General features: G+C 38.9%; 3 protein-coding genes across 7 annotated transcripts; 1 reads left to right on the forward strand and 2 right to left on the reverse strand.

Moving 5' to 3' along the window:
• The first annotated feature begins 2,787 nt into the window (after positions 1-2,787).
• LOC131333155 (tubulin-folding cofactor A-like) lies at positions 2,788-6,036 on the forward strand. The gene is made up of 6 exons (XM_058367518.1): positions 2,788-2,861; positions 2,950-3,708; positions 3,860-4,023; positions 4,105-4,191; positions 4,359-4,478; positions 5,636-6,036. The coding sequence occupies exons 2-5, from the start codon at positions 3,441-3,443 to the stop codon at positions 4,455-4,457; spliced, it is 618 nt and encodes a 205-aa protein (XP_058223501.1). The 5' UTR covers positions 2,788-2,861; positions 2,950-3,440; the 3' UTR covers positions 4,458-4,478; positions 5,636-6,036.
• Positions 6,037-10,811: 4,775 nt separating this feature from the next.
• Positions 10,812-13,195, reverse strand: LOC131333873 (F-box/FBD/LRR-repeat protein At1g13570-like). 5 transcript variants are annotated; one of them, XM_058368672.1, is made up of 3 exons: positions 12,923-13,195; positions 12,793-12,816; positions 10,812-12,491 (listed from the first exon to the last, which is right to left on the reverse strand). In XM_058368672.1, the coding sequence occupies exon 3, from the start codon at positions 12,413-12,415 to the stop codon at positions 10,955-10,957; it is 1,461 nt and encodes a 486-aa protein (XP_058224655.1). In that variant the 5' UTR covers positions 12,416-12,491; positions 12,793-12,816; positions 12,923-13,195; the 3' UTR covers positions 10,812-10,954. The 5 variants fall into 5 exon arrangements, with proteins under 5 accessions (XP_058224655.1, XP_058224654.1, XP_058224653.1 ...); XM_058368671.1 differs by having other exon boundaries at positions 12,767-12,816; XM_058368670.1 differs by lacking the exon at positions 12,793-12,816.
• A 5,147-nt stretch (positions 13,196-18,342) lies between these two features.
• Positions 18,343-24,452, reverse strand: LOC131333490 (transcription factor bHLH157-like). The gene is made up of 10 exons (XM_058368036.1): positions 23,972-24,452; positions 22,857-22,946; positions 22,623-22,731; positions 22,081-22,122; positions 21,827-21,886; positions 20,215-21,444; positions 19,913-20,014; positions 19,661-19,798; positions 19,396-19,527; positions 18,343-18,917 (listed from the first exon to the last, which is right to left on the reverse strand). Exons 1-10 carry the CDS (start codon positions 24,079-24,081, stop codon positions 18,711-18,713), a joined length of 2,220 nt encoding a protein of 739 aa, XP_058224019.1. The 5' UTR covers positions 24,082-24,452; the 3' UTR covers positions 18,343-18,710.
• Positions 24,453-24,665: the final 213 nt, after the last annotated feature.

Genomic DNA, 24,665 nt, shown 5'->3' on the forward strand with positions numbered 1-24,665 from the left:
TTTAACCGATTTGACCTTGACAAGGAAAAGTTCGCAATTCTAAAATAAGGCTCCCAAATGGCCTCGATGTTAAAACATTTTTTCCCGTGGTAAGGACTGAACATGATTAGGTGCCGTTCTGCTTTCTTTTTAAACATTTTTTTCAAAAAAAGGTAATTTCAAGCTTAAATATAATGAAAATGATTTCTTTTTTGCACCGTTTAAAAGATCTCAATGAGATTTATCAAACAATATTCATATTTGTAATAAAATTATTTGCGTAAACACATGATTTTTTAGTTTGAAATTATCTTCCTTTTTTAAAAGTTACTTTTTTGAGAAAGTGGAACACCCCCTTAGTAGGGATGGCAAAGTGAACCGAACCGATGGGTACCTGAACCATAACCGAAATTTTTCCCCAAACCATTACCGAAAAAATTCCCATGGGTATGAGTATGGTTGAGGCCTTGGATAACCAAACGGGTATCGGTTCGAATATGATTTAGCAGATTCCCGAATCGAACCGAACCGAACCGAACCGAAATATACATGTATAGGAGTCCAAAGGTCAAAGTGCATATGTAATTTAGGAACCAGATTGTTGCATGTGTTAAGATTTAAGGGCCTGGAGTGTGATAACTCTTTATTTATAATTAGGGTTACAATTAACAGCACACATTCATACCTCAAACAGTCAAACCCACCCATCCTCTCTTCTACGTTGCAGACAACCCTTCATAGCCTCATCGCCGCTCGTTGTCGTCATCCCCTCTCTCTCTCTCTCAATCACACAGACATGAGACACCCTCACCCACCTTCTCCTTCTCCAATGTCGTCAAGCAAACTATTCAATCGAACACATAGATTAGAGGCTTCGGAGATCGGCCGCTTCGGCTACGTCGAAACATACGTACTCCTCTCTCTCTCTCTCTCTCGATCAGAACCCACCCCAAAAACTTGAAATCGAACAAAATTTTCAGATCCGCCCATGGCAGTTGTCATTTGGTTCGGGTACCCAATTGGTTCGGGGATTACCCGAACCCTAAATGATTCGGTTATGGTTTCTTCTTTCTCTCCCCGTTCGGGTATCGGGGCGGATATGGGTAGGGGTTCGGTTTCGGGGATCAGGTACGAAATTCTCCATATCTGCCCCGATTGCCATCCCTACCCCTTAGTGCATTATGCATTCTTTTAGATTTAACTTAAACTTAATTTAAATTTGAAAATTTTGTTCTTATTTAAATTTTTTTCGCATTTAAATTTTGAGCCAAACTTTTTTGGGTTATTGATTCATCTCGACGAGAAGAATCGAAAAAGTAAATTTTTTTTACTTTACCCAAGTAATTTGAGAAATAACCACTTTTTAACGCAAAGTGATTATTTATCAAAATATCATTTTTGCGCTAAAAAGTAGTTATTTCTCAAATTACTTGGGTAAAGTAAAAAATATTTATTTTTCCGATTCCTCTCGTTGGGACGAATCAATAGAGATAGCATTCGGGGCGTTCGGGGCGGATATTGGGTTTTCCGTCCCCGATACCCGAACTGAATACCCACCCCGATAACCGAACGGGGAGGGAAGTGGGTAACCAAATCTGAACCAAACGAATATCGGGTAATTACCGAACCAAATGGATAACCGAATTTGATAACAAAATCAGTCTTACCATTTTATACCCCAATAATTTTTTTTTAAAAAAAACCCTCAATCCAAAGAGGATGGTTGATGAGATGAGAGAGTCGAGGCCGTCGACTGCTTCTACTTCAAATCGATACCTGCGAAACAGAGATTATGAGAGTCCAGAGATATATGAAGTTTGAGACGAACAGAGAGAGAGAGAGAGAGAAAGAAAAAGAGACCTCAGATCGGGATCGCCACTTCGAGTCTTGCTAGATGCATCTCTGAAACGAAAACAGGAATGGAGATGATGTGAGTTCAGACGAACAGACTTGAGACTACAGAGAGAGAGAGAGAGAGGGAAACCTGAGATCGCCGCACAGATCTGTCTCTGAGAAGTAGAGTAGCTGGAGCGAAATGAAACAAAACCCTAACGTTTATGTATGTATGTATGTATGTGTATATACATACATACACATTTCGGTTTGGTTTGGTTACGGTTCGGTTCGGGTATCCTATGAACCATAACCGAACCGATACCCGTTTGATTATCCTGCGCCTCATCCATATCCGTACCCACGGGGAAAATTTCGGTTATGGTTCGGGGAAAAACTTCGGTTACGGTTCGGTTACCCATCGGTTCGGTTCAAATTGTCATCCCTATAAATCAATAACCCAAAAAAGTTTGGCGCAAAATTTAAAACGCAAAAAAAATTTAAATAATAACAAAATTCTCAAATTTAAGTTAAGTTTAAGTCTAAAAGAATACTTAGTGGTAGGATATTGTATATTGCCTCATTGAGTTGAGGGTTCAGGAACTTTTGAATCGTTTTCGCCTATATTTGTTCTCAAACCATGAAGTATAAGCAAATTAAGGACATGAACAATACTCAAGGGTTGCCCCAGTGATTTGGATGAATGACCAAACTTTGAGAATACTTCTCAAAATTTGGGGTTCGATAGAAACTTTGTTCCCCTTATTGTTGTTCTCAATGCTTGGTTCCTTGATTGTAATATCTAGTTAGGATTGAGGTTTGGTTTCCTTCATTGTAACTTGATTTCCTCGACTATGGAGTTACGAGAAAAAATATTTTGGACAGCTCAGATTTAAATAAGTGTTTTTTAAAAACAAAAACACCCTTTTTAAATTTGAGTCGTTCAAAATATTTTTGAACGATTTGAATGCATTAAATGTACCAAACTAGTCCGAAGCAAATCGAGGGGATCCGGCCCCGAGAGGAGGCTTTTTGCTTTTAAATGCGAGGTGGCACACGTACAACGGCCGATAGGAATAATTGAGAGAAATAGAGGGACGTAACTGATAATTCACGCATTTTGCTTTTAAATGCGAGGTGGCACACGTACAACGGCCGATAGGAATAATTGAGAGAAATAGAGGGACGTAACTGATAATTCATGCAAACTAGAGGTTTTATTTCTAAAATTTACCCTTGATTTTTTAATCAACTTCAAAGGCTCTACCCCACGATATAATCTTCCCCCCTCTCTCTCTCTCTCTCTCTCTCCCGCGTCTCTCACATTCCAACTCCCAAAAACCCCTCTCTCTCCTCACACCCCTCCCAAGAACCCTCTCTCTGTCTCTCACACACAAGGGCACAATGGATTGTTTTGGAGTCGAATTTTGTAGAATCAAGAAACGGTTGGAGAAAATGGTTGAGCTTGTGGGGATCATAGACGACGCCGTCGAGACAATAGAGGACGAGGAGAGGACAGTTGATGAGTTTAAAACGAATTGGAAGGTCAAGAAGGTGAATTAGTACAAGATAAATTGGACGAATTGGAACGTGCCGAAGACAGAACTAAACGTCTCGCCATTCTTGGGATGAAGGGGATGAGGAAGGCTGAGAGGATCAAGAACTGGTTAGCCGAAAATATCCCTCCGGGCCCAAAATTTGTGGAATATATGGCACCATCAACCGTCTCTGATGTAAGATATGTTAGATTTCATCTCCGCAGAGAAGATATCGGAGTATTGGTGTTCTTTGAGGATTGGGGGGTTGAGGAATTGTCTATGATTGATGAACTTGGAGGTTCGCTGGACGTCCCTGTGGTGAGGAGATCAAGTTTAGAGCACCCACCCACAGAGCACTGTATGTTCCAAAACCCAATCTTTACTCTTTTCGTCACAAATGTTGGTCCGGTTCACAAGAAAAATTCAAGTTTTTTTCAAGAAAAATTCAAATTTTTTTGGTCTCAAATTTTTCTTGCAAATATCAATTGATATCCGTTCTTTGTTTGCAGACATGATTAATAGGGATAGAATTAGGAATTTGAAAATCAGGTTGTCTACTTGCAAACGTATTATCGAGGAGCTAAATTCCTATGATAAGGAAGTTGAGAGAGAAGCTGTAAAAACTATTGTCATTGAGAACAAAGGAAGTGATCCTCAAGACCTTTTACAGCAGGTATTGAATATGGACCTGTAATTTGCAAATATAGACATTGTTCTGCTCTTGAAATCTTGTTGTTGGACGAATTTGGTACAGAAAGCTGTGCTGGCTAGATCGAAGATGGTGGTTGCTGATTGTCACAAACGTCTGGAGGCTGCATTAACTGACCTGAAAGGAACCTTGGTATTCTCTCACTCCTAGTGCATTGTGGTTTTAATGTGATAGGTAGTTCAATCTATGTTGACTAAAATGATAAATCACATTTGATTGGAGTTTGTTCAGTTTGTCACTGTGGTGCATTGGAAATTTCTCTGAATTGTTTTGGCATGAAAGAACATGTTTGATTTCAGGCTGAGTTGCTGCAGTCAGGTTGGAGTGGACAAGAAATAGGTCAAGCTCGAAGCACCATTTCTGAGGCTGACACGCTATTATCGACGGATGAAACTTGAAACATCCCCAAGCAACAAAAGGTAACGCACCAGCAAATTGTTAACTGCGCAAAATGTAGGTTACTCCGGCAGTTATCTTCCAAGAAGAAGCACCACCAATCTATACATCTAGTCTTGCAACTTTCCGAGTATAGAAAAGTTACATTACATCACCACTGGTAGCCTAAACTGCATTCAATACTTGTAGAAGTGCCTGATTAAGCATAACTCCTCCTTGCTTGATCAGCAGGATTTCGAATTGAAGGTTGGGCACAGTCTTTTGCCTAATGACCATCTTGGCCACATTTATAACACGAAGAACCACCTCTTGTGCCAGAGTTCTTGTTGCCCATTTCAGTTGTTTTACGAACTATGGAGGTGTTGACTGAAACTGGGGAGCTGTTTGGAGTCATCTGATCGTGGCACCATTTGAAAAAACCAGAAGAGCTTCCCTGAACAAGGAAGTACATAAATCAAACCACCCAATACTAGTTGCACCATTCACATCAAAATAACACATACCACATTGGTAAAGGTAATCTAAATAATCTTCCTCTTATGGGTGAAAATTCTAAATTCCATGCCTGTTGAAGCATCAAAGAGCCAAAGCCAATTTCATAGCATCTACAAATGATGGATTAGCCACCAGCAACAATTCCAAAATATATCTCTTGTGGTGACAAATATGGTTCTCTTGAACGATTATCATCAATCACCAATCAACTTTTTTTGCTACAGTTAATATCGTGTATTTCATCAAACAAAATGACTTAGCCGAATACCGTATCAATTGCATTAGATTGTGATGTCCTGGTCCATAACCATGTGGGTTTGACCATTGTGCGAAAAGGTAAAAGGAACCACTTATTCAAGAAACGTGCTTACAATAACTTATTCATGGTCTCAAAACTCACACAGGTGAAGTACTTTGATTTCATTGTAGTCTTTAGATTGCTGTGGGGAGTGGTGAGCCCATGTACCAGTATCTTTAGCAAGGGTGGGGTTGATTTAATTTATGCGATGTGCTGTGCTGATCTCTGGCTCTGTTTCTGTTTGTCTTCAAAAGTAGTTGAAGCTATCGGATGTTGCAAGGATGCTTTTTTCTCCGAGTTTTTTCTTCAAATTATTTCAGCTGCTAACTCAAAAGTTACTGTCTTTGGCCCAAATAATTGACCTGGATTTTCCATCTGTTTTTGCAGGTTCGAAATTATCTTTGTTGATAGGGTATATGGAAGTTCAAATCCTGGACATTCAGAAATAGTTGGATATCATTGTGAACGTGTATAATGCAATATACGTGGTTTGTTTACCTTTGCAAAGTTGTCAATCGTTAGGGTCTGGCATATCTTTTGGTTACGACTTGAAGTGGAGAGAGATTGTTTGCTGTTTTTTTTTTCCTTTCTTGGCTTGCAGTAGAGTCATTGTTTTTGCAAGTCAGGAATTCTGGTTGAAACAACTGATGCAATCAATTTGATCAGCCCTAAGTATCGTCTCTCTTATTCCCTGATTGTATCTCACTTTTACTCTGTCGTCAAATTTAAAAATATCCATTGGGTTGTACACATTTCGAAGTCAATTAGATGGTTTCAGCAGTTCATTTCGAAGTCCCTTTTGCAGTTCATTGATTCAGCTTGTTTGCTAGAACAAAAACAAGACACGGCAAGACGGGCATGTGACTGCAAAAGTGAATGAGACTACCATTAGACTTGAAATTCCTCAAGGCTTGCCTTCTCCCTATTTCCAGAAATGCAAAAGGGACTGGACAGGAGCTGTATCCGAGTACTTGTCCGTCTCAATCCCACTTACTGGTATATGGTAACATCAACCTTAAAGCGAAATCTGTATCTTTTCTCCCCCGGCACAGAAAAATGATGGATAGAGAGGCTAACAAAAATTAAACGGGCGACGTGTAACCAACAAAATGAAAATACAGCTATGAGAAAACGTTTACATCTCTCATAAATGCACTTGTTTAAATGTCCGTTTGGAAGTACACATTTTGAAGTCAATTAGGTGGTTTCAGCAGTTCATTTTGCCCATTTACAACTCTCAGGCTATCGAACACATTTTGAAGTCAATTAGATGGTTTCAACAGTTCATTTTGTCCATTTACAAGCCACTTCAGGTGGGAGAACCATGACCTGTTTACAATCGAAAGATTCAAAACAGCTTTCGAAACCGCATCTATCGGGTTTTTCGGGTTCGTAGGATAATACACCTAACACAAGCTGCAACCTTGCATTTTATGGACATCTACTCTAAAGAAGTATAAAACAGGCCGAAATGCAACCATACAAAATGAAAGAAGGGGGGAAGTACAGCTATGAAAAACATAGCCCTGTTTTGCATGAACAGGTAGTAAATTTTCCAAGAACTATTCAACGTTGGCCATGAACCCTTTGATCGAAGGCGGTATCTTTGATGTAATTTAGGTACGAGATCCCTGAGTGAAACGTAAGTTTTATCACCGTAACCTCTCTAAGAAACTACATTCATGGAACATAAGTTTGGTGCTCTGAGTGGTCAGTCTGGCGGTGGAGAGGGGAGACGGAAGGGGTGCGAAATTTATCATTATTGCAACCTATTTTATAATGTTTGTAACTTGTTTGTCATCATCATTACAAAAAGTACCATTCCGGTAGCCATCTTTACCGACATCTAACAATCATACCAATAGTAAAAACTTGTTATCGATGATGGCAAGAAAATGAAATTTCATTTTCATTCGAGGCCACCACTAGAAATTGAAAAAACTAGTGATCACTACTTTGAAATATGTAATGACATGCGATCACTGAAGTAGTAGGTAAACCAGCTAAGATTTGCATGTTACTGTTCATGTGGTGCACATACCAAACATAGGAAATGACAAGGAACTACAAAAGAAAATATGCAGAGCAAAAGATGAATCCAGTTAAGTAAATCAAAAAACCAAATACTACGTGACCATGTTGGCATAGCCAACCTCGTATCCAAGAAATATGTGGAGTCTTACCACATATCCAACTGAAAGCTACATCAACTGAATAACGACTATATGTCTATTGAGTCCCAACTCGTTTATCATAACTGATCCAATGCTCCACCCCTTCATGTACAGGGAAAAAGGAGGGTGGGAGCAGGTCTGGCGCAGAGAGTAGCACCGCCGCAACAACAGCTCCACAGGAGGAACAAGAACGATGTAGACAGATATCATAATTTTCCCACAATGCCAATAAGAACTGCAAAATTATGTAAAAGAAGAACAGATACACGATAAAGGGATATTTGATATCTGGTAACTCATATTTACCCTCGAGTTCATATTCCTCGTGGTGGGGTAACAGACCACATCTGCAATGCATGTACAAGCAGTAAGGACTGAGAAACACCCCTTGGGTGATTGGAAAATAGGAACTTTTTTTTTCATCGGCAACAAGATTTTATTAAACTCAACAAATGGTACATCGAGGGTAGGACCAAATACTAGCCACAAAGGTTGAAACATAGCAAGAGGCCAAGAAAAGAAAGGCATCCAACAAAAAATTGAACAGGTCCAAAAGAAAAGCAAGAGAAACAGAACAACCACTACAGCACATTGAGCCAAAAGGCCCAAGTGTCCAAAGCAGCCTACTCCATAAGTAATGAAACCTAATCAGAGCAGTAGCTGTGGACCCCAGTCATACAGTGGCAAGACTTGAGGTCGTTAAAAATTTCTTTGCAGCATTATCCTTGGAAATTGGTTCTAGTTCATTCACCATTTGGACCAAGATGGCTCAACACATTGAGAGACATCCTACGTCAGCAGAACACTCCAGTAGCAGCAGTAGGCATAAGAGAGTAAAACATGGCAAGCTTTAGGCTTTACCAACCAGAACAATTACCACAGCAGCAGTAGCACGTCACCATCATCAGCATCAAATCAAGAGTAGCATCAGGAATATCTAATTGGATATAACAACAGGCAAGCAGTAACCTTCATGAAGTGTATTGTTAGCACATCAGCAGCATCTTCAGCATATTGAGCAGGAACTTAAGGAAACACATTAACGCATGGAGAAAAAAGGAAATGGAAGGGAAATAGATAAACTTGGTATTCTGTATAAAGCCATTACTTCCAACCTTGTAATGGATCCTTCAACCCGCAGAACTAGCTTACTACTCCAGAACCCCCAAATTTGAATTAACTGACAATAATCAACCGTAAAGCAAAGGACAAGGTAACTGCAAGCACACAAGAAACATTAACACATGGATGCAGAAGGAAACTCAAAAAAGGAACCACATTTCGAAACCAGATCATCTAAATGACCTGCCCAGACTTCAATTGCACTCACTATCTACATCAACAGCCGCGTAGGGATAACCTGGCATGAGCGCAATTACGTGAACTTGCCGTAAATCCAACAAAAAGCTACACAATTTTTTTGTTGAAAAAGTTAAACACCACATTAGTTAACGTCGCAACAATTTATTGTCAAAGCCGCAATTTAATTTTATGATCTACCCTAAGAGGAAGCATATCAGCAACTGTGGAACAAAAGAAGAGGTACCACAAAATGGAGGACATAAAAGGTGATTGCTGAATTGTGCATACATTCATATTGAAATCTTTACTGCAATTATTTATCTCAAAGGGCCATACCCTACAACACACCTTGTCTTGAAACGCCATGAATCCTTAGATGCATAAGCATTGTGAGTCATTGTCCCCCTGAATCCAGTCATGCCCTTAGACACCACCAGGGTCTTACACCAGTCACTGTTCATAAGGTCCACGGAGAAAGCAACACCAATTGTAGAAAACATATTCCACATTGTTAAACCAGCCTAAAATCCAAGCTCATGGACCATACATAACTGGTGCAATATAGCATCGGAGAGAATCATTACCATCATAGTGTAAGGAAACACTAGGCAAAACTGGACCACACAGCATGCCCAAACTTCATAATAGCCCACACTCTGTTGAGAGCCATGTAGGCAAAGCCAAACTAGCATGAGACTGGATGACCGCATATGGAACCAGTCCAACAGCTTTCTTTGATCCTAAAAAAAGTAACTTGAAGCAAAAGCATGGCCTAGTAGAAACATTTGAAGCCTGTGAACAGAAAATGCGGGTACAAGGAGACGGGGGTGGGAGCAGGTCAGGCGCAGATAGTAAGACTGCTGCATCAAAAGCCCCAAGGAAGGAACACATGATGGAAAACTGAGGATCGACCTCAAGGTGAGCCTTGCGAGCTACCAAACTACTCTACTCCCCACTCTGAAGAGAACTGAAAAGTAATACTTAAAAAACAAGGATTACTGAGAATGCAAATAGGATCTGCAAAATTCATTCAAAAGGAGCAACCTAGCTTTTTACAAAGAGCAAAAATATATAGAAGGCTACCAAATGAATGACTGAGATTGTTAAATAAAATCCCCATAGATCCCATTTTGTGTAACATGAGAAACCATGTGAGGTATCGTCACATGAGAGGAACTAAATTCAAAAATAAAATAAAAAATCAGGTGAGCATTTTAGCTCAGATAGAAGGTTTATATGAGGATTCAGCGCTTCACAAAAATGTATATAGGCAGGACAAAGAAACAACAAGTCATATATGAGGAAACCATATATACTCTCGAACCAGCCAGCAAAAATGTTCATATACTCTCAAAGCAGAACAAATCCGAACAGTAATAAGAGCATAGGAGAGGAGGAATGATCAATGGAAGAATAGTGCAATAAAAAACAATAGGAAAAACCACCTATACAAAATTAACAGTTGTATAAAGAGAAGGTTTGGTAGAGTTCTAGTTTTCAAGGTATTTTGATCCAAAGCTATGTCCAACCATGTACAGCAATGAATCCAAAAACTAAATTAACCAATATCCCTCAATGCGTGGGCTCGAATTAGTAATTAAGAGGAAACACGCATAAGAGAGAGATACAAAATCTATGGCTGAGAAGCCTGATGATATAAGACATCGCAAAATCTTATGATAAGGCTAAAACTGTGTGGACGTGATCACTTAAGGAACCGATTTCAAGATGAATCTGAACTTGCAAAGGAAATAAAGGGATGGTGCCTTCAAAACAAGAGAGCAAATTGATATGAAATTCAAAACAGAATCGCATAAATATTCTCGACATTGTTTTGTCAGTACTACAGTGCAAATACATGACAAGGATAAATGATCACAGCAAATGTTACCAGCAGTGTATCAGGATGGAACCTGCTCGTTGACAACTTACAAGAATCAAAATTCAGAAATGAAGCGAAGGAAACGGAAACAGATTAGCAAATACATTAAGGTGGATGGATGACAAGTGACAACACCAGTTCAAGAAGGAAGAAACAAGAAATGGATAATCCCAATGTGGAGGAGCAAGGGTTACGAAAAGCCCTCTGACAAACAAGCCAAGAATTGCCTTCATTTAATTGCCAATAAAACACTCAAAATATTACAACGAATTCAGGGTCCTCAGATAAACCGAATACAGAATCCATTGATGCATCCATACAATTTTTAATCTTAAATACAAAGCTATATTAAAGTATCACTAATTTAGCTGTTGAAGGTAGTTTTGTTTCCAATTGCTTCACACTTTCTCTAGCAGCTAGCACTTTTTCTGCAAGCATAAAACCACTGGCAAAATGCTGGAGGTGAGGATCAATAGTTATTCTTTGGAGGCGCAAAGCAGCATTTTCTAACAAGTATATGGCAAGCTCAAGCTCAGCTGGATGCCCAGAAAAGCCAACTAATTCCACCGTCTCAAGGCACTGATACAAAAAATTCTGGTTGTGGTGGTGTCTTGAAGGCAGTGGAAAGTTTGAGTCCATCGCCCTAAAAGACCTTATATCTTCCATCGTCGGCTTTCTTTGTGAAATCCTTCTCCACAAATCAGGCAAATCTTTGGAGCGCTCTTCATATAGAAAACGGCGCATCGCATAGTTAGTCACCTCTAGCCTAAATATCTGCAAGTAAGGGCACGCCTCTATCATGACAGTGAGGAATAGGATGCTATGCTCATCCTGCTCCCTAAGTCTCACTCGCAATTCCAAATACTTGACTCTACAGAACTGAACAAATCCTCTGAGAAACACCTTCATAGCATCCACCGGTGTCATGCAGTTGAGGTCCAAAACAAGCCTCTCTAATTGGCAAGGGTGGACTAACAGAAGCCCACCAAGGTCAGAAATGAGACCATAACAATAGTCTCCCCCAATCTCCAGCTGAGCAAGAATAGGAGCATTCTTGATAGACAAGGAAATCATTGCACCTATAAATTTGAATGAGATGAGATTTACAGCTGAGATCTCAATGCTTTTTAGTGGTCCACACCGGAAAATCTCAAAGTGCTTTAAACTGAGGATGGAATTGGGCCCTGCGTTGACTTGTACATCAACAAGAGTAGAACAGTAACGCACTGATAGTTCTTCAAGCAGTGGGCAGTTGGATAAAATATCAGCAATGACTTGGTCAGTTATATCTATGCGCGACAAATAGAGGGCTGATAGGTTTTTAAAGCTGGAAAAACCAAGATGAGACCACGATGGGAAGGTGAAATGATGATTGTCCCGCCCAAATCCCAAATCCAACTCCAGTACCCGGACTTGCTTTTTGATTGCAAAGTTAATCCACGAGCTGATCATCTCCTCGTAATTTTTTCCCAGTTTAAAGAAGACCCTAAACTCATCCAGAGTCTGGCCCCTATGTGATCCCAATACACGGTTCACCCAATTCACGTAATTGGACTTTCCACTAAAACGAGAAAGATGCGACCCAGAACCACCCTCCCACCCAAACCCAACTTCTGGAGCCCTTAAATCAAAACTACTGGTGGAATATTTCCAGAGATGTTCCCATCTATGAGAGAGGACACTAGTTCTGGCCGCTTCATTAACTGTCAAGCGGGACAGAATGAGGACAAGAATTTCGTCAGGCAATTCACCAATTCCAGTGTCCTCCTTTCGTGTCCGTGCACAAGACCGATTAACACAAGCCTTCATCTTCCTCTGCTCCGTCTGCCGTAAGTAAATAAATTACCGACTAATAACTCTACAAATCGCTCAATCATCTGCCTGCCTGCATGCGCATAACAAGTATAAATAAATGGAAATGCCACAAACAAAGTTCAACAACTTACTATGGGTATACTCTAACAATTTGTACGTATTTAGACTGACTTAAGAAGAACTCTATTCTGATATGGATAGAACAATAATGAGTGACCACCAATTAATCACAAAACTTTTCCTTAATAAAGAAAGAGTTTCCTACTCCAACTAGAACACAACGAGGAAAGATCCAAAAATATAGGGATTAGGGAATACAATCAATCACAATCCAAAAAAGACAACCTCATGGGCTCCTTCTAGGAAATTACCTCCTCCTCCGCTGAACAATTTTTCTGCATCGGCAAAAAAAATAATAATAATAATCGCAGGTAAATTTCATTAAAAAGAAACTGACTTGGATTGGAGTCTCTGAAGCTTATAAGAAGAAGAAAAACGTACCTTTGTCTTCTCTTTCCAGAGACCTCGTAGTTATACAGATAAATTAGATGAAGCGACCAAAAGAAAGAGTGCAAAATCCAGACCTAATCCTTCATAAATAGCTGCACACACATATTTTGCTGGAAATCCATAATTTCATCGAAGGACAAATGGCCGACGACAGAGCGTACCGTCGACAGAGTTGTGTTTCAAACTTTGAGGAAAATCGAAAGGGAAATGGAAGGAAAACGTTTCTCTTCCCTCTCTCTTTCCCTTTTTATACGGAGTAATTTTCTTATGGGAAGTTCCAAACAAAACATATAATGGTTTGCCCCCTTGTGTTTTTGACACTTTCTCCATTTGACCTTGAAGTTGTTCACATCTCCTACTTAAAAAAAAGAATTAATAAGTACTCCAAATTTGCTAATGTTCTTCCAGGCACCTCAAGTGGAGGCTTGTGTGACACGAGTAATTATTTCATGTTCCAAGGTCTTGGGCACCGCCGCGTGGTGCCCCAATACTCTCATCCACCACACATTTTTGTGGGACTCAGTACAATGTGTAGTAGATAAGGGTGTTGGGACATCACTTAGTGGTGCTCCATGATCATAAAAAAAAATTGCACGTGTGACACAAAAAACCTCGCTTGCGTAGAGAGAGAGGGCAGGGGGGGGGGGGAGAGAGAGGGCAGGGGGGGGGTGAAATTTGTTGGAGAAAGCTGGAGTAGATGCTGAGTAGGAGAGATTGCATACTAGCATGAGGTTTACACTTTACAAAATGTAACTCTACTATTGACAAACAATTTTAGTGGGAAAATTATTACTTGCCCGGCCAAATGATGATGCTCCAAGAGCCTTTACCACACGCACTCTTGCAAGAGCCATTACCACACGCACTCTTGCAAGAGCCAGAACCAAATGTATGAACCGCATGTGAACATATGGTGGTAAAAACCCATGTAACACCACATGACGGTGCACTAAGAGCATTGAAAAATCGCTCGTTTTGGTGTATGTGAAATGCAATTTCAAAATTTAGAGAGGGAAATGTCATTTTTCATCGGTGGCCGTGGAAGTTGTATCAAAAAGAAGCCTAAGGGGTTCTTTGTGAAATTTCCCCTTTCTAACGGGCCTTGAGTAGGACTATATTGATAAATTGGACTGACTCGAGCGAGATGGGCCAGTAAGGGTACATAGGGCATAGTAACGGGCCAGTGAACTACTTTTTTAGTTCATAAATGTTATAAGTTATTTTCACTAACTTATAAATTATAGAGATTGTATTGGAATAATAGAAAAAATGTATTTGATGTTATAATTTATTAAAAAAACTTAACTTTTAATTAAAAAAAAACTAGTATAGTATCGGGGTTGTGGCCCGTGATCATGCGGGACAAATTCTGGGTACAGCTTTCCTCCATTTTCTAGGTTTATTAGCTCCGAAAGATTGCAGAAGCGTTGGCTTTCCGTGAAGCTCTTATTATTGCGGCAAATAAATACTTCTCTAATATTATTTTGAAAGGTGATTCAAGTCAGATTGTCCAAGCACTTTCTCACACAGGAAAATCATTTTCTGATTGCAGCTCTATTCTTTCAAATTGTTTTGAACTTCTTCATTTATTTTCCTCTTGTGTTTTTAAGTATGTGAAATGCTCTCAATAGGGTAGTCCATTCGTTGGCTAAGCAATCCCCATTAAATGCTAGGTTAGAGAGTTTGGGGGATCTTGTCCCCCAATATTTAGCTAACCTTGCTATTGCTGATGTTAGGTCTTTGGACCACATTTTCTCTTAATAATATCATCAATTTTTGCCAAAAAAAATGAACAACTTCATAAAAGTCAATAATAAATTGTAGTTCAAGATTTTAAGTAAAAAGCCGTTCAAAAAAAGATTTTTCGTAAAAACGGGCCCTAGCTGGGCTATTAGGCTCGAATACAATGCACGACTTTGAACTGATTTTATGTACTATCCGTTATACTTCAATTTTAAATCTGACTGACAGGAGGAGGGAGTGTTTTCGGTAGTAAAAATTTTATAGATTTTTATTTGTTGTTGATAAGTTGTTAGGTGTTTCCGGTAGTGAATAAGTTGTTGAGAAATGTCAAGTTGTTTCCGGTAGTAAATAAGTTGTTGATGGGTTTGTGAGTAGAGTTACTGTAGCAAAAAGAGTTTTTGTTGACAATTTTTTTTATTGATGGAAACGAGATGGTAAAATACAAAAACTTTTTTGTTAGTAAAAACGAGATGATAAAATGCGTTAAGTTTTTAGTATTTTTTTTTAGTGGAAACACCCCCTCAGTACATGATAGTGGGCTCAACCTGTGTTTAGGGCTTGTTTGGAAGGTAAATTTTGGATTGTGATTATCCATTTTACAACTTTTTCGTTTTTGGGAGGGCTATTGTGAGAATGGATTATCTCACAATGCATTATAAAAACTATATTTTCAGAGTCATAATCTGAGAATTAGTCCTGGAGGAACTTTTCGATTCTCATTTTGGAATATCTTACCAAATTACATAATCTATTTTGAGCAACTCTCTCAAAATTTCTATTCATAATCTATTTTGAGCATTATATTTCCAAACACTATATTGTTGCCAAATCTATTATCACATATCTCCAAACACTCTGCAACGTTCATAACTTATTCTGGCCACAATTCAAAACTAATAACTCAAAATCCAAACGGCAAAATGCCAAAAACAAAAAAAAAACAAGATTTGGCTCCCAAACGGGCTCTTTGTCTTCTTGGCCGGCATAAATAAATATCAATTCAGAAAGAATTTTTCTATGTTATACAAACCACTTTTTTTTGTATGGTACCTAAAAAATCACTTTAGTCGTAAGTATTTCATATTGAGTGGTAAGTAATTCATAAGAAGTGGTAAATATTCCACATTTAGTGATAAGTATTTCAAATATATAATATTTATCACTCAATGTTAAATACTCATCACTTCATATGGAATACTTTCACACTGAGTGGTAAGTATTTCAAATGAAATGGTAAGTATCTCACATTCAGTGGAGAGAATTATACAACTTATCACTCAATGTGGAATACTTATCACTTCTTATGAAATCCTTCCACACTGAGTGATAAGTATTTCAAATGGAATGGTAAGTATCCCACATTGAGTAGTAAGAATTATACATTTACCACTCAATGTGGAATACTTACCACTTTTTATGAAATATTTACCACGCAATGTGAAATATTTACCACTAAAGTGACTTTTTAGGTACCAAACACAAAAATAAATTTATGTACTATAGATGGACTCATTGAGAAAGAGTGGCAATAATGCCATGAATACTTTTTTTAGTGCCACGTATCTGCTTATGAATGGATTCGGAAACTATGATCTAGTTACGAATAACTGTGAAGATTTTGCTCTCTACTGTAAATTAAACGGCGCCGGGAACAAGTGGTCAAATAAATACTACTGCAATGATAGCCCTATCATGTTTATAAAGTGAAGAGAAGCTCCAAATACAATTAGCCAACTTTTTTTCGAGAAGGTATTTCCACGACATTGGTGTTCGAAAACGTTTTTTGTTGCTTGTGTGAAAAAGCTCTCTCCTCCCATCAGTTTGTCTGTGTTCTTTCTCCCTCTCAAGTAAGCCTCGGATAGCAGGATGTTGTGCATAAAAAAAAAGTATGACATAGATGGTCTAAAAAAAATTCACACAGATCAGCCCAGAACCTTTTCAATGTCTATTCGCAAGCATCGTGTGAAGCCTACACGTATCTAACGGTGCTGAACACATTTTTGTTCGGACCTGCGTTCAGACATCTTTGTCCGTCGCAATGCTTTGTGCATCAATGTGACAATGTGTATCTAGGCATTTGCTTCTGTTTCCCATCTTGATAAAGTGTTTGCTTCGCTCCTTTACGTGCTAGTTCATGTTTAGAGTAGGGTAAATTTTGCGGAGATTGGAAGGGGGTTGGAGACTTGGAGGGGGAAGCTGAGGGTTGCCTTCAAGAGAAGAGAGGGTAGTTTGGGAGTTGGGAAGCTTCCCAATCCTGAAGTTTTCTAAACTCTCTCTCATTCTGTCCCTTAAGTTGCTGGCAAAATTTTAATCTAATGGAGAATTATTTGGTTAACCATTTTGCAATGTGTGACATTATTGAGATTCAAAAATTAATCTCGCTAAAAAAATGAAAAGCTACAAACAGAAGGGGCATTTTACTTGAGTGACACCGGCTCTGTATTCTGGCTCAGGTCTCACTGACAAGTCTTTCACCTGATGCATTCTAGCTAAGGCAGCTTCCTTCTCAGCAGCTTCAAGAGCAGATCTTTCCCGAACCTTTTCTTCTTCCAATCAGCTTCGGTAGCTTCCTCTGCTAGCTATTCTTGCTCTATAGAAACCCCATCAATACCATGTAGAGTGCTTGGTATTTCCTATAGTAAAACATATGCTTGGGTCTATGAGAGAAAGGGATAAAGCAAAGACCAACTTGAGAAAACGTACTCAATCAGCTACGAGTGCTGCTCAATAAGAAACATCTTATTCCTCCCTCGCACGCATGTTGTTTCTTCATTCTTCTGCGTCTAGTCTTCTGGCATGAAGGACAGGGCTAGTTTCTTCAAGCACTCTCTTACGCATTGTCAGCATTTCTCGGTCTTTATGGACTTATTGTTATACTTGGTATAACACCCTACAAAATTTTGGAGGTCCTAAATTTTAAAAAAAAAAAAAAAAAAAAGGGAGTCCAAGGCATAAGAGCATCTCCAGCCTTCACCCATATTTTTCCTCAAATTTGAGTCAAATTTTGGGTAAAAACCCATTTTGGATAGACACATCTCCAACCATCAAACTCAAATTTTACACATCTCCCTCTTTCTCTCTCTCTCTAACTAGCTGTTGGAGAAATGGGTCAAGGCAAAAGTTTTCTCAGATTTGGGCAAAAAAATGGGTAAAACCCAAAATAGGGAAGGGTTTGGGTCAAAGATTGGAGAGAAATTTTTATGATTTTTGCCCCATTTTTAATTTAAGTCTTAAAATAGGTCAAGACTGAAGATGCTCTAACCCTTCATCGCCTTCCCTCATGGACGGGCGTGTAAGGGGGTTTTACAACGTTTTGACTGGTTTGTGCTGATTGAACATGAATGGTAAGAGCACTTATCTGATCTCTCTCTAGTTTGGAGGCTGGAGCATTTCCACAGCTTGCACTATCTTGAAAAGCTAATCAAACTATCAAAAACTTTACAAGTCCATATATTGTTTTCCAACCTTGTCCTTATTACCTGCCTGATATAATACTAACATCCCCACTTACTTTGCCGAAAGCAGGTTAAAGTCTCCTTTAGGTCTCCACGTCTGACTCCAAGTTGTATGAGGCCTGCAAAAGTTATCTTCAAAACCACTCCACATAATATGAGAGAGAGAGAGAGAGAGAGAGAGAGAGAGAGAGAGAGAGAGAGAGAGAGAGCATGTATCATTATCGTGTAAATAAAATAACAACATTTATGTGCTACGAGTATGAACAAGTTTAGGCAGGAGGATCCACAAAGCAACAAGCAGAGCAAAAGTAAAAACACACAAACAAATGAAACTATTTTCCCCTTAACCATGTCTATTTCTACAATTGAGATCAAATGTAAACAAATAACCTATTTCTACTTCCACTTTTCCGATCAATCGTAGCCCACACCAGTTGAATGATTCAGCCTATTTCTGTTGACACAACTGTTCACAAAAGTACTACTACTACATACATTCACTTCACATTTCCAAGGTTTCCTCGCCTTCGACTTTGATATTTGTATTGTCGTGGCACTTCAAGTTACATAAACACCAATCATCAATCATGTATCCGAGTCTCTTCCAAGCCAGCAAAGCTAGTGGGGAGTGCCGCTGGAGGTTGATGGTAATTGTTGAACATAGCAGTCCCTTGGTTTAGAACATTAGCAAGTTGATCAGTTACAGTAATCTGATCACTTGAGGCTTTCTGATAGAGAAGCTGATGTAGGGACAAATATATTTGCTGTTTCGTCACATGCCTCTTTGCCTGTTAAAACATCAAACATCAATACCAAAAGAAAGAATTAAATGAAATAGAAAAGAGATTATCAAACGTTCCTTTTTAATCCATGCATAATATTCGATATCCAGCAGGAGCGACTAATCCGGAAAAAGTTCTACAGCCACAGACAGTACTCTCACATTCATGTGGAGGCCTACACACACTGCATGTGAATGTGAGTGCGCGTAAAGTCTACTAATGTGTGTGGTTGTAGCGGAGTTGCTAATCCAGGGACCAATACCACAGTCCACTAGCATGAGGTCCAAATAAAGTCGGGGCAAACTCTAGTATGGGTTAGCAACTTAGCCCAGCCAAGGAATTGACAGCATGCTGGTGGGATTCAAACCTGGATCAAGGTTTCTTGAGGCCTCTAGTTGCAAGGTGACTAACCACGGGGCTTGAACATCAAATGCTTATTTTTGGTTCTTTTTTCCAAGTTTCTACTTAATAGTCCAATGTTTACCTCAGCCTCGACAATAAAGCATGCCCATATCTTGTCCTTTCGAACTTCCATCACTCCCTTCAAGATGGTTAAGCCAAAACCTTGAATTATGTCAACAATCTCAAGGAAAAATCCCTTTTCTTCACAAAGCATCTGCAGCAGAAAAGTAAAGTTAAACTCAGTGACACAAGAGTCCAAGACATAATTCTTCATCAAGAAATGGGTTAAGAAATGTTAGACTCTACGAACTCTAATATACCCGTATAATCAATTTTCCATCCTATACCTGTATTAGCTTTTGCCCGGGGATCCTAAGGTCCTTAACATCCACTGGATCCACCATTGTCTGAGCCCCAACTTCAGTTGCCCACATAACATTATAACCACTACTGCAGGAGTTCTCTCTGAGTACTGGTTCATTCACCTGGTCAATCATTCAAGTCTATCACAAATAAGACAAAAACGCAATGTCCAACACATACATCATTTACCTGAATTTCTAAGGTAAATTATAACTGGCCTAAAAAAACTAAAGTACCTTTCGCTCCTCAGCCTGTTTTAAATTTTCTGCATGGTTTGTCACACTTTGCAAGAAAAGCATGTGCTTGATGGTTTGAGCCAACAAAGTATCAATGCTCATCTGTAACATCAACCAAGTACATATTAAAAAGCAAATCAACTCAACAACTCCTAGTCCTGCAAATACAACACAAATTGTAGCCGCTAGTATAAGTGAATGAAATAAAATAAACTTGGGAGGGATTTCCCTCTTCGAAATCTCATAATTTGGAGATAAATTTAATCTGTACTATTACTATATATATAATAAAAAAAAAGTACCTTCAAGCCATTAGGAATGAGTTTTCTCAGCTCTGCGATACGATCTTGAATCTGCTGGCGGTCCTTGGGCTTTGGTCGAGACCCCGGTCGGGCCTTTTTTCTACCAACCTTCACAGATTCTTCAGGCCTTCTATGTTTTGATCCATAAGTGATGCTATAGCTGTCCCCAACCCACGAACCTGTCTCTGATTTTGAAACTGTCGCCATCATGTTTCCACCACCAAGTGAGCAACTTCTTGTTTTCCTTTTACTTCCAGAAGATAATTCATCCTCAAAACTAGTACTGGCAATTGAATTAGAACTACAGGCAATACCATCCAAAAACTGATCTAGTCCTAATTTGGAAAATAACGTTTCCTGAGGTCCCACCGCAGCATTAACACGTTGCTCTGAGATACATTCTGAAGTATCTGCACCGAAATCAAGGACACCACCACTCCCTCCCGGCATCAGAATGTCATCTAAGAAACCCTCTGCCTGTATAAATTCGATATCCACTCCCAAACTTTCAAACAGGTCATTTTCAATAGCACCAGAGGTAAATGTATTTGTGACAGAGCTTTGCACAGTATTTGATGGATGATTAAACGGAATGTTTCCAAAAACATCAGCTTCATTCAGACTTGATGATACCGATGAAACTTCCACTGCAACTCTCTGCTCTGGTGAGGAAAGTATCTGCGGGGAGAAATTATCTACTGGGAAAGGTTTTTTTAGAGCTGCTATGCAATCACCCAGAAGCCTGCTTTGAGATGGAAGTTGTTGCTCAATTGAAGTAAGAGTAGACTGACCACTACTCCATGTACTAATGCAAGGGGATGGAGCCCCTGAGGGAGTAAAACAAGTGGAGTGTGCAAGTGGCTCCTGTAACCAAGTATTAGACTCATTACTTAGCTTGAGTGGAGTTGATGTGCTAACCATATGCAGTTGGTTTCCACGATTCGAAGAGTTCATCATTCGATGAGACGAATTGAATGGGGATAGCCTTGGAAGGTCTGTTGAAGTAGAAGTTTTTTCCATATAGTCTCTAGAGTTGGCAACATGCATATGTCTAGGATTTCCAACAACGGGATTTCCAGATGATATTAAGGAAGCAAACAATCCATTCAGGCCACAATTTCCACTGTTTGAAGATGAAGGCATGTTTTCTGGTAAAACAAATGTATCACCATTTTCAATGCCCCGAAACACTCGTCTCGTCTGATCCACAAATTGCATCGTCTCTGGAATCTGCACAAGCAAGAAGCGGTGTTGTCAAAAGGAACTCAAGGGTGACTGGTTGATCCTGTGCCTTTACTGGACTATGTACAAATGCTACATAAAGGAATGTGACAAGAAGAGCCAAAAATCCAGGGACCAGGCCTTTATGTTCCATATTAAGAAACAATTAGAGATCCCTGTCAACCAACTTTGCATATAAAAGCATTGCCTGCTAAAAGCTATAAATATGGCTGTTACATTACTCTAGTCTCAAATGGTTCAAGGGTAACACTATCTAACGAGTCTTGTGCACTAAATGCAAGACTAATAGTTTAACCAAGTGCTAATCATGCTGGAGTACAAAATTGCATGAAAAAGGAAAAAAATTGCTCATGCAAAAGAAAGTACAGACCTTATTGGTAGACCCGAACTGTACCACCCCGTGTGGTTCCACAGAGATAACCGCAATTGTCTGCAAAATGAGATCAAACGATCATTTTGCTAATGCTCTTCCCTTTAAGACTACTTAAAACACACAGAAAGTAGTTGGAGGGAACCAGCTGTTCAGAGTTCTATGAAAAATCTAACTTTCAAATTCAAATACTAGAATATTACAATATTCTTCAAACAAGAAATGTCCATGATACTTAAGAATAAAAAAGGTACCTCTATTCCAGAGGAAAATTGGCAGTGAATATCAGAATTGTCCTGCAAATGAATATGCAACAACAGAATAAGTGGACAAAAACATAATACCAGAGGGATTGAACAAGAATTGCAGTTTATTTCAAGTTAGCAAAAGTTATCCAACGACTAAATGGAAACTACAAAGGAGTAAGAGAAATAAATTCTACAAGCAGTGAGGCACACACAGACGTGTGTGCAAGTTGTCAGAAACGTGGGATAGGGGAGTGGAATGGAAGAGTGGGGTAGTTGTTCGTGAGTGATTTTACTACTTTGCCCATAACAGTTAATTCTTGAAATACTAAAGGTAATTGCAATTTTTCCCTTATGTAAGAGGACAATAAGGGAAATCACTTTGGTGACGGGGCTTCAAAAAGAGGAGACACCAAACTGGTGCTCTCCCTTTATATATTAGAATACACAGATATTAGAATAGATGTTCTCCCCAAACATGGATAAATCATCTTTCTCACAGCAAAAGGATTAATACTTCAGCAAGTTTTCATGAAAACGTCATCAATTACCTGGAATAAATCCTGATTCTCTATAGAACCTAAAGGAATCTGTCCTCCAAAATGAGCATCTGAGAACATCCACCGGTGCCTCTTATTGAAAGCAGCTTGGCCAACAGCGCTAAATAACAAAACAATAACAAGGTCAGACTTAACAAAATTCTGCTTTCTTTGGAGAAAACGAAAACTTCTTTGCAGAATTTGCGAAAGCCTAGAAGAATATCTAATAAACTTTGTCAAACATACCCATTGCCGAGCATGTGGACTCGGAGCAGCATGTTGTCTACAAAGACCCCCATTTGCTCTTCATAGTAGGCATCTTCCATAGTCAATAATCTGGTGTTGAAAACAACCCTTTGAGTTAGAAATATACAGGAACAGAAGAAATCTCATGAAATTTTCCGCTTGACCAAAAAAAAGAAGAAGAAATCTCATGAATGTATAGAAAAGCCAATCAACAGCTCAATAGTCCACACTATTGACAACTTATTTCTGTTTTTAGAGAAAGGAAAATAATTATGAAGGAAAATGTGAAGAAAGTGCAGGGAAGTATTCATTGTGCTCAATTGTGATTTCTTTCTCTTTTTCTCAACAAACCAAACAATCTTTTCCATATTCCAAACAGGCTCTTAGGCTTGCAAGAGTAATTTAGAGACCAATGCATTCTCCGCTATGCCAAAAGTTTAAACTGCCTGATCTTCAGAGTATATTCATTTCAGACCAGATATTCTTGTACACAAATACAGAAGTAGTCTTAGGAGATATATGCATTTAATAAGCAGTATCTACCAAATTCATGCAACCATAACTCTTGGAAGTACCAAACTTGCCGAGAGAGAGAGAGAGAGAGAGAGAGAGAGAGAGAGAGAGAGTATTCTTTCTCTACCTAAAACTCAAACGACAAAACAGTAGTAAATTTTGTACTATCAAACAGTGTAAACCCAGAAATCCATGAAATGAAACCCAGAAAACCAAAAGAAAAAAGGGGTAGTATATAGGGAAATAAATTCTTGGAAATGGAAATTAATAAAGTGAAGTATATTCTTTCACAGTTTAATTACGCATATTTCTGCCATCAAAAGAATCAGAATAATACATGAAAATCAGAATCAGGAAAGGGAGCCAGTAAATAGAAACTAAAATTCAAAATAATATCACCCTCACACTAATAAAAATAGAAGAGCTTGCAAACAAACAAAAAATTCAGAAGATCATAGTAATAAGCAAATCACCAGTATCACACTACACAGAGTCGCATATACATACAGGTTTCCACAATACATGCCAAATATAGATTTCACACACACACACAAACACAGAGAGAGAGAGAGAGAGAGAGAGAGAGAGAGAGAGAGGCTTACAAAGAATTCCGCTGATCGAAACGCCAAAAAACACCATAAGACCATCCATTATCGAGGCAGAGTCTCTCAAGCCCCTTGTGAAAAATCGACTCTTTTTTCTCTGTACCCATTTTTCCTAACCAATCTTTCTCGGCACAAAAATTGCCAGCGGGACAGAAGAATGCAGTGTCGAGTCAAACCCACAAAATAGTTTTCAGAAAAACGTTTCTCCAAAGCAAATTTCCGAACACAAGAAACTTCACCGGGAGCAGAGATCACGATCAAGACAAGTCCGAGTAAATTTTTCTCTTGTAAAAAGATGGGTCTGGTTCCCGTCTTGAGAAGCTTCAGAGTACTGTGGGGAAAAATTGAATGGAATGGATGGTCCTCTGGTCTTCTTAAAGCTTTTTTTACACCAAACAAAAAACGGAGTACCAGAAAAGTTGCTTCTGTAGAATACTGTCTGTCAGCAAACCAGAAAAACAAAAAACAAAAAACAAAAAAAAGGAGAGACGATTGGTGTAAAGATATTTTATTTCTTAATTATTATAGATATAGAAAAATGTAAAAGTAGAAAGAGAAAGAGAGGGATGGTGGGGGCAACCAGGATTTTCCGCATTTATGTACCTTTTTTGGTCTTCTTTTTCTATATTGTGTGTGTGGATCATGGACTTTTCTATGTAAGAGTTCGTTTTTAATTCAAACTATTATTGAC

This window comes from Rhododendron vialii, chromosome 7a (assembly GCF_030253575.1).
Source record: "Rhododendron vialii isolate Sample 1 chromosome 7a, ASM3025357v1".
Classification (NCBI taxonomy): Eukaryota; Viridiplantae; Streptophyta; class Magnoliopsida; order Ericales; family Ericaceae; genus Rhododendron; species Rhododendron vialii.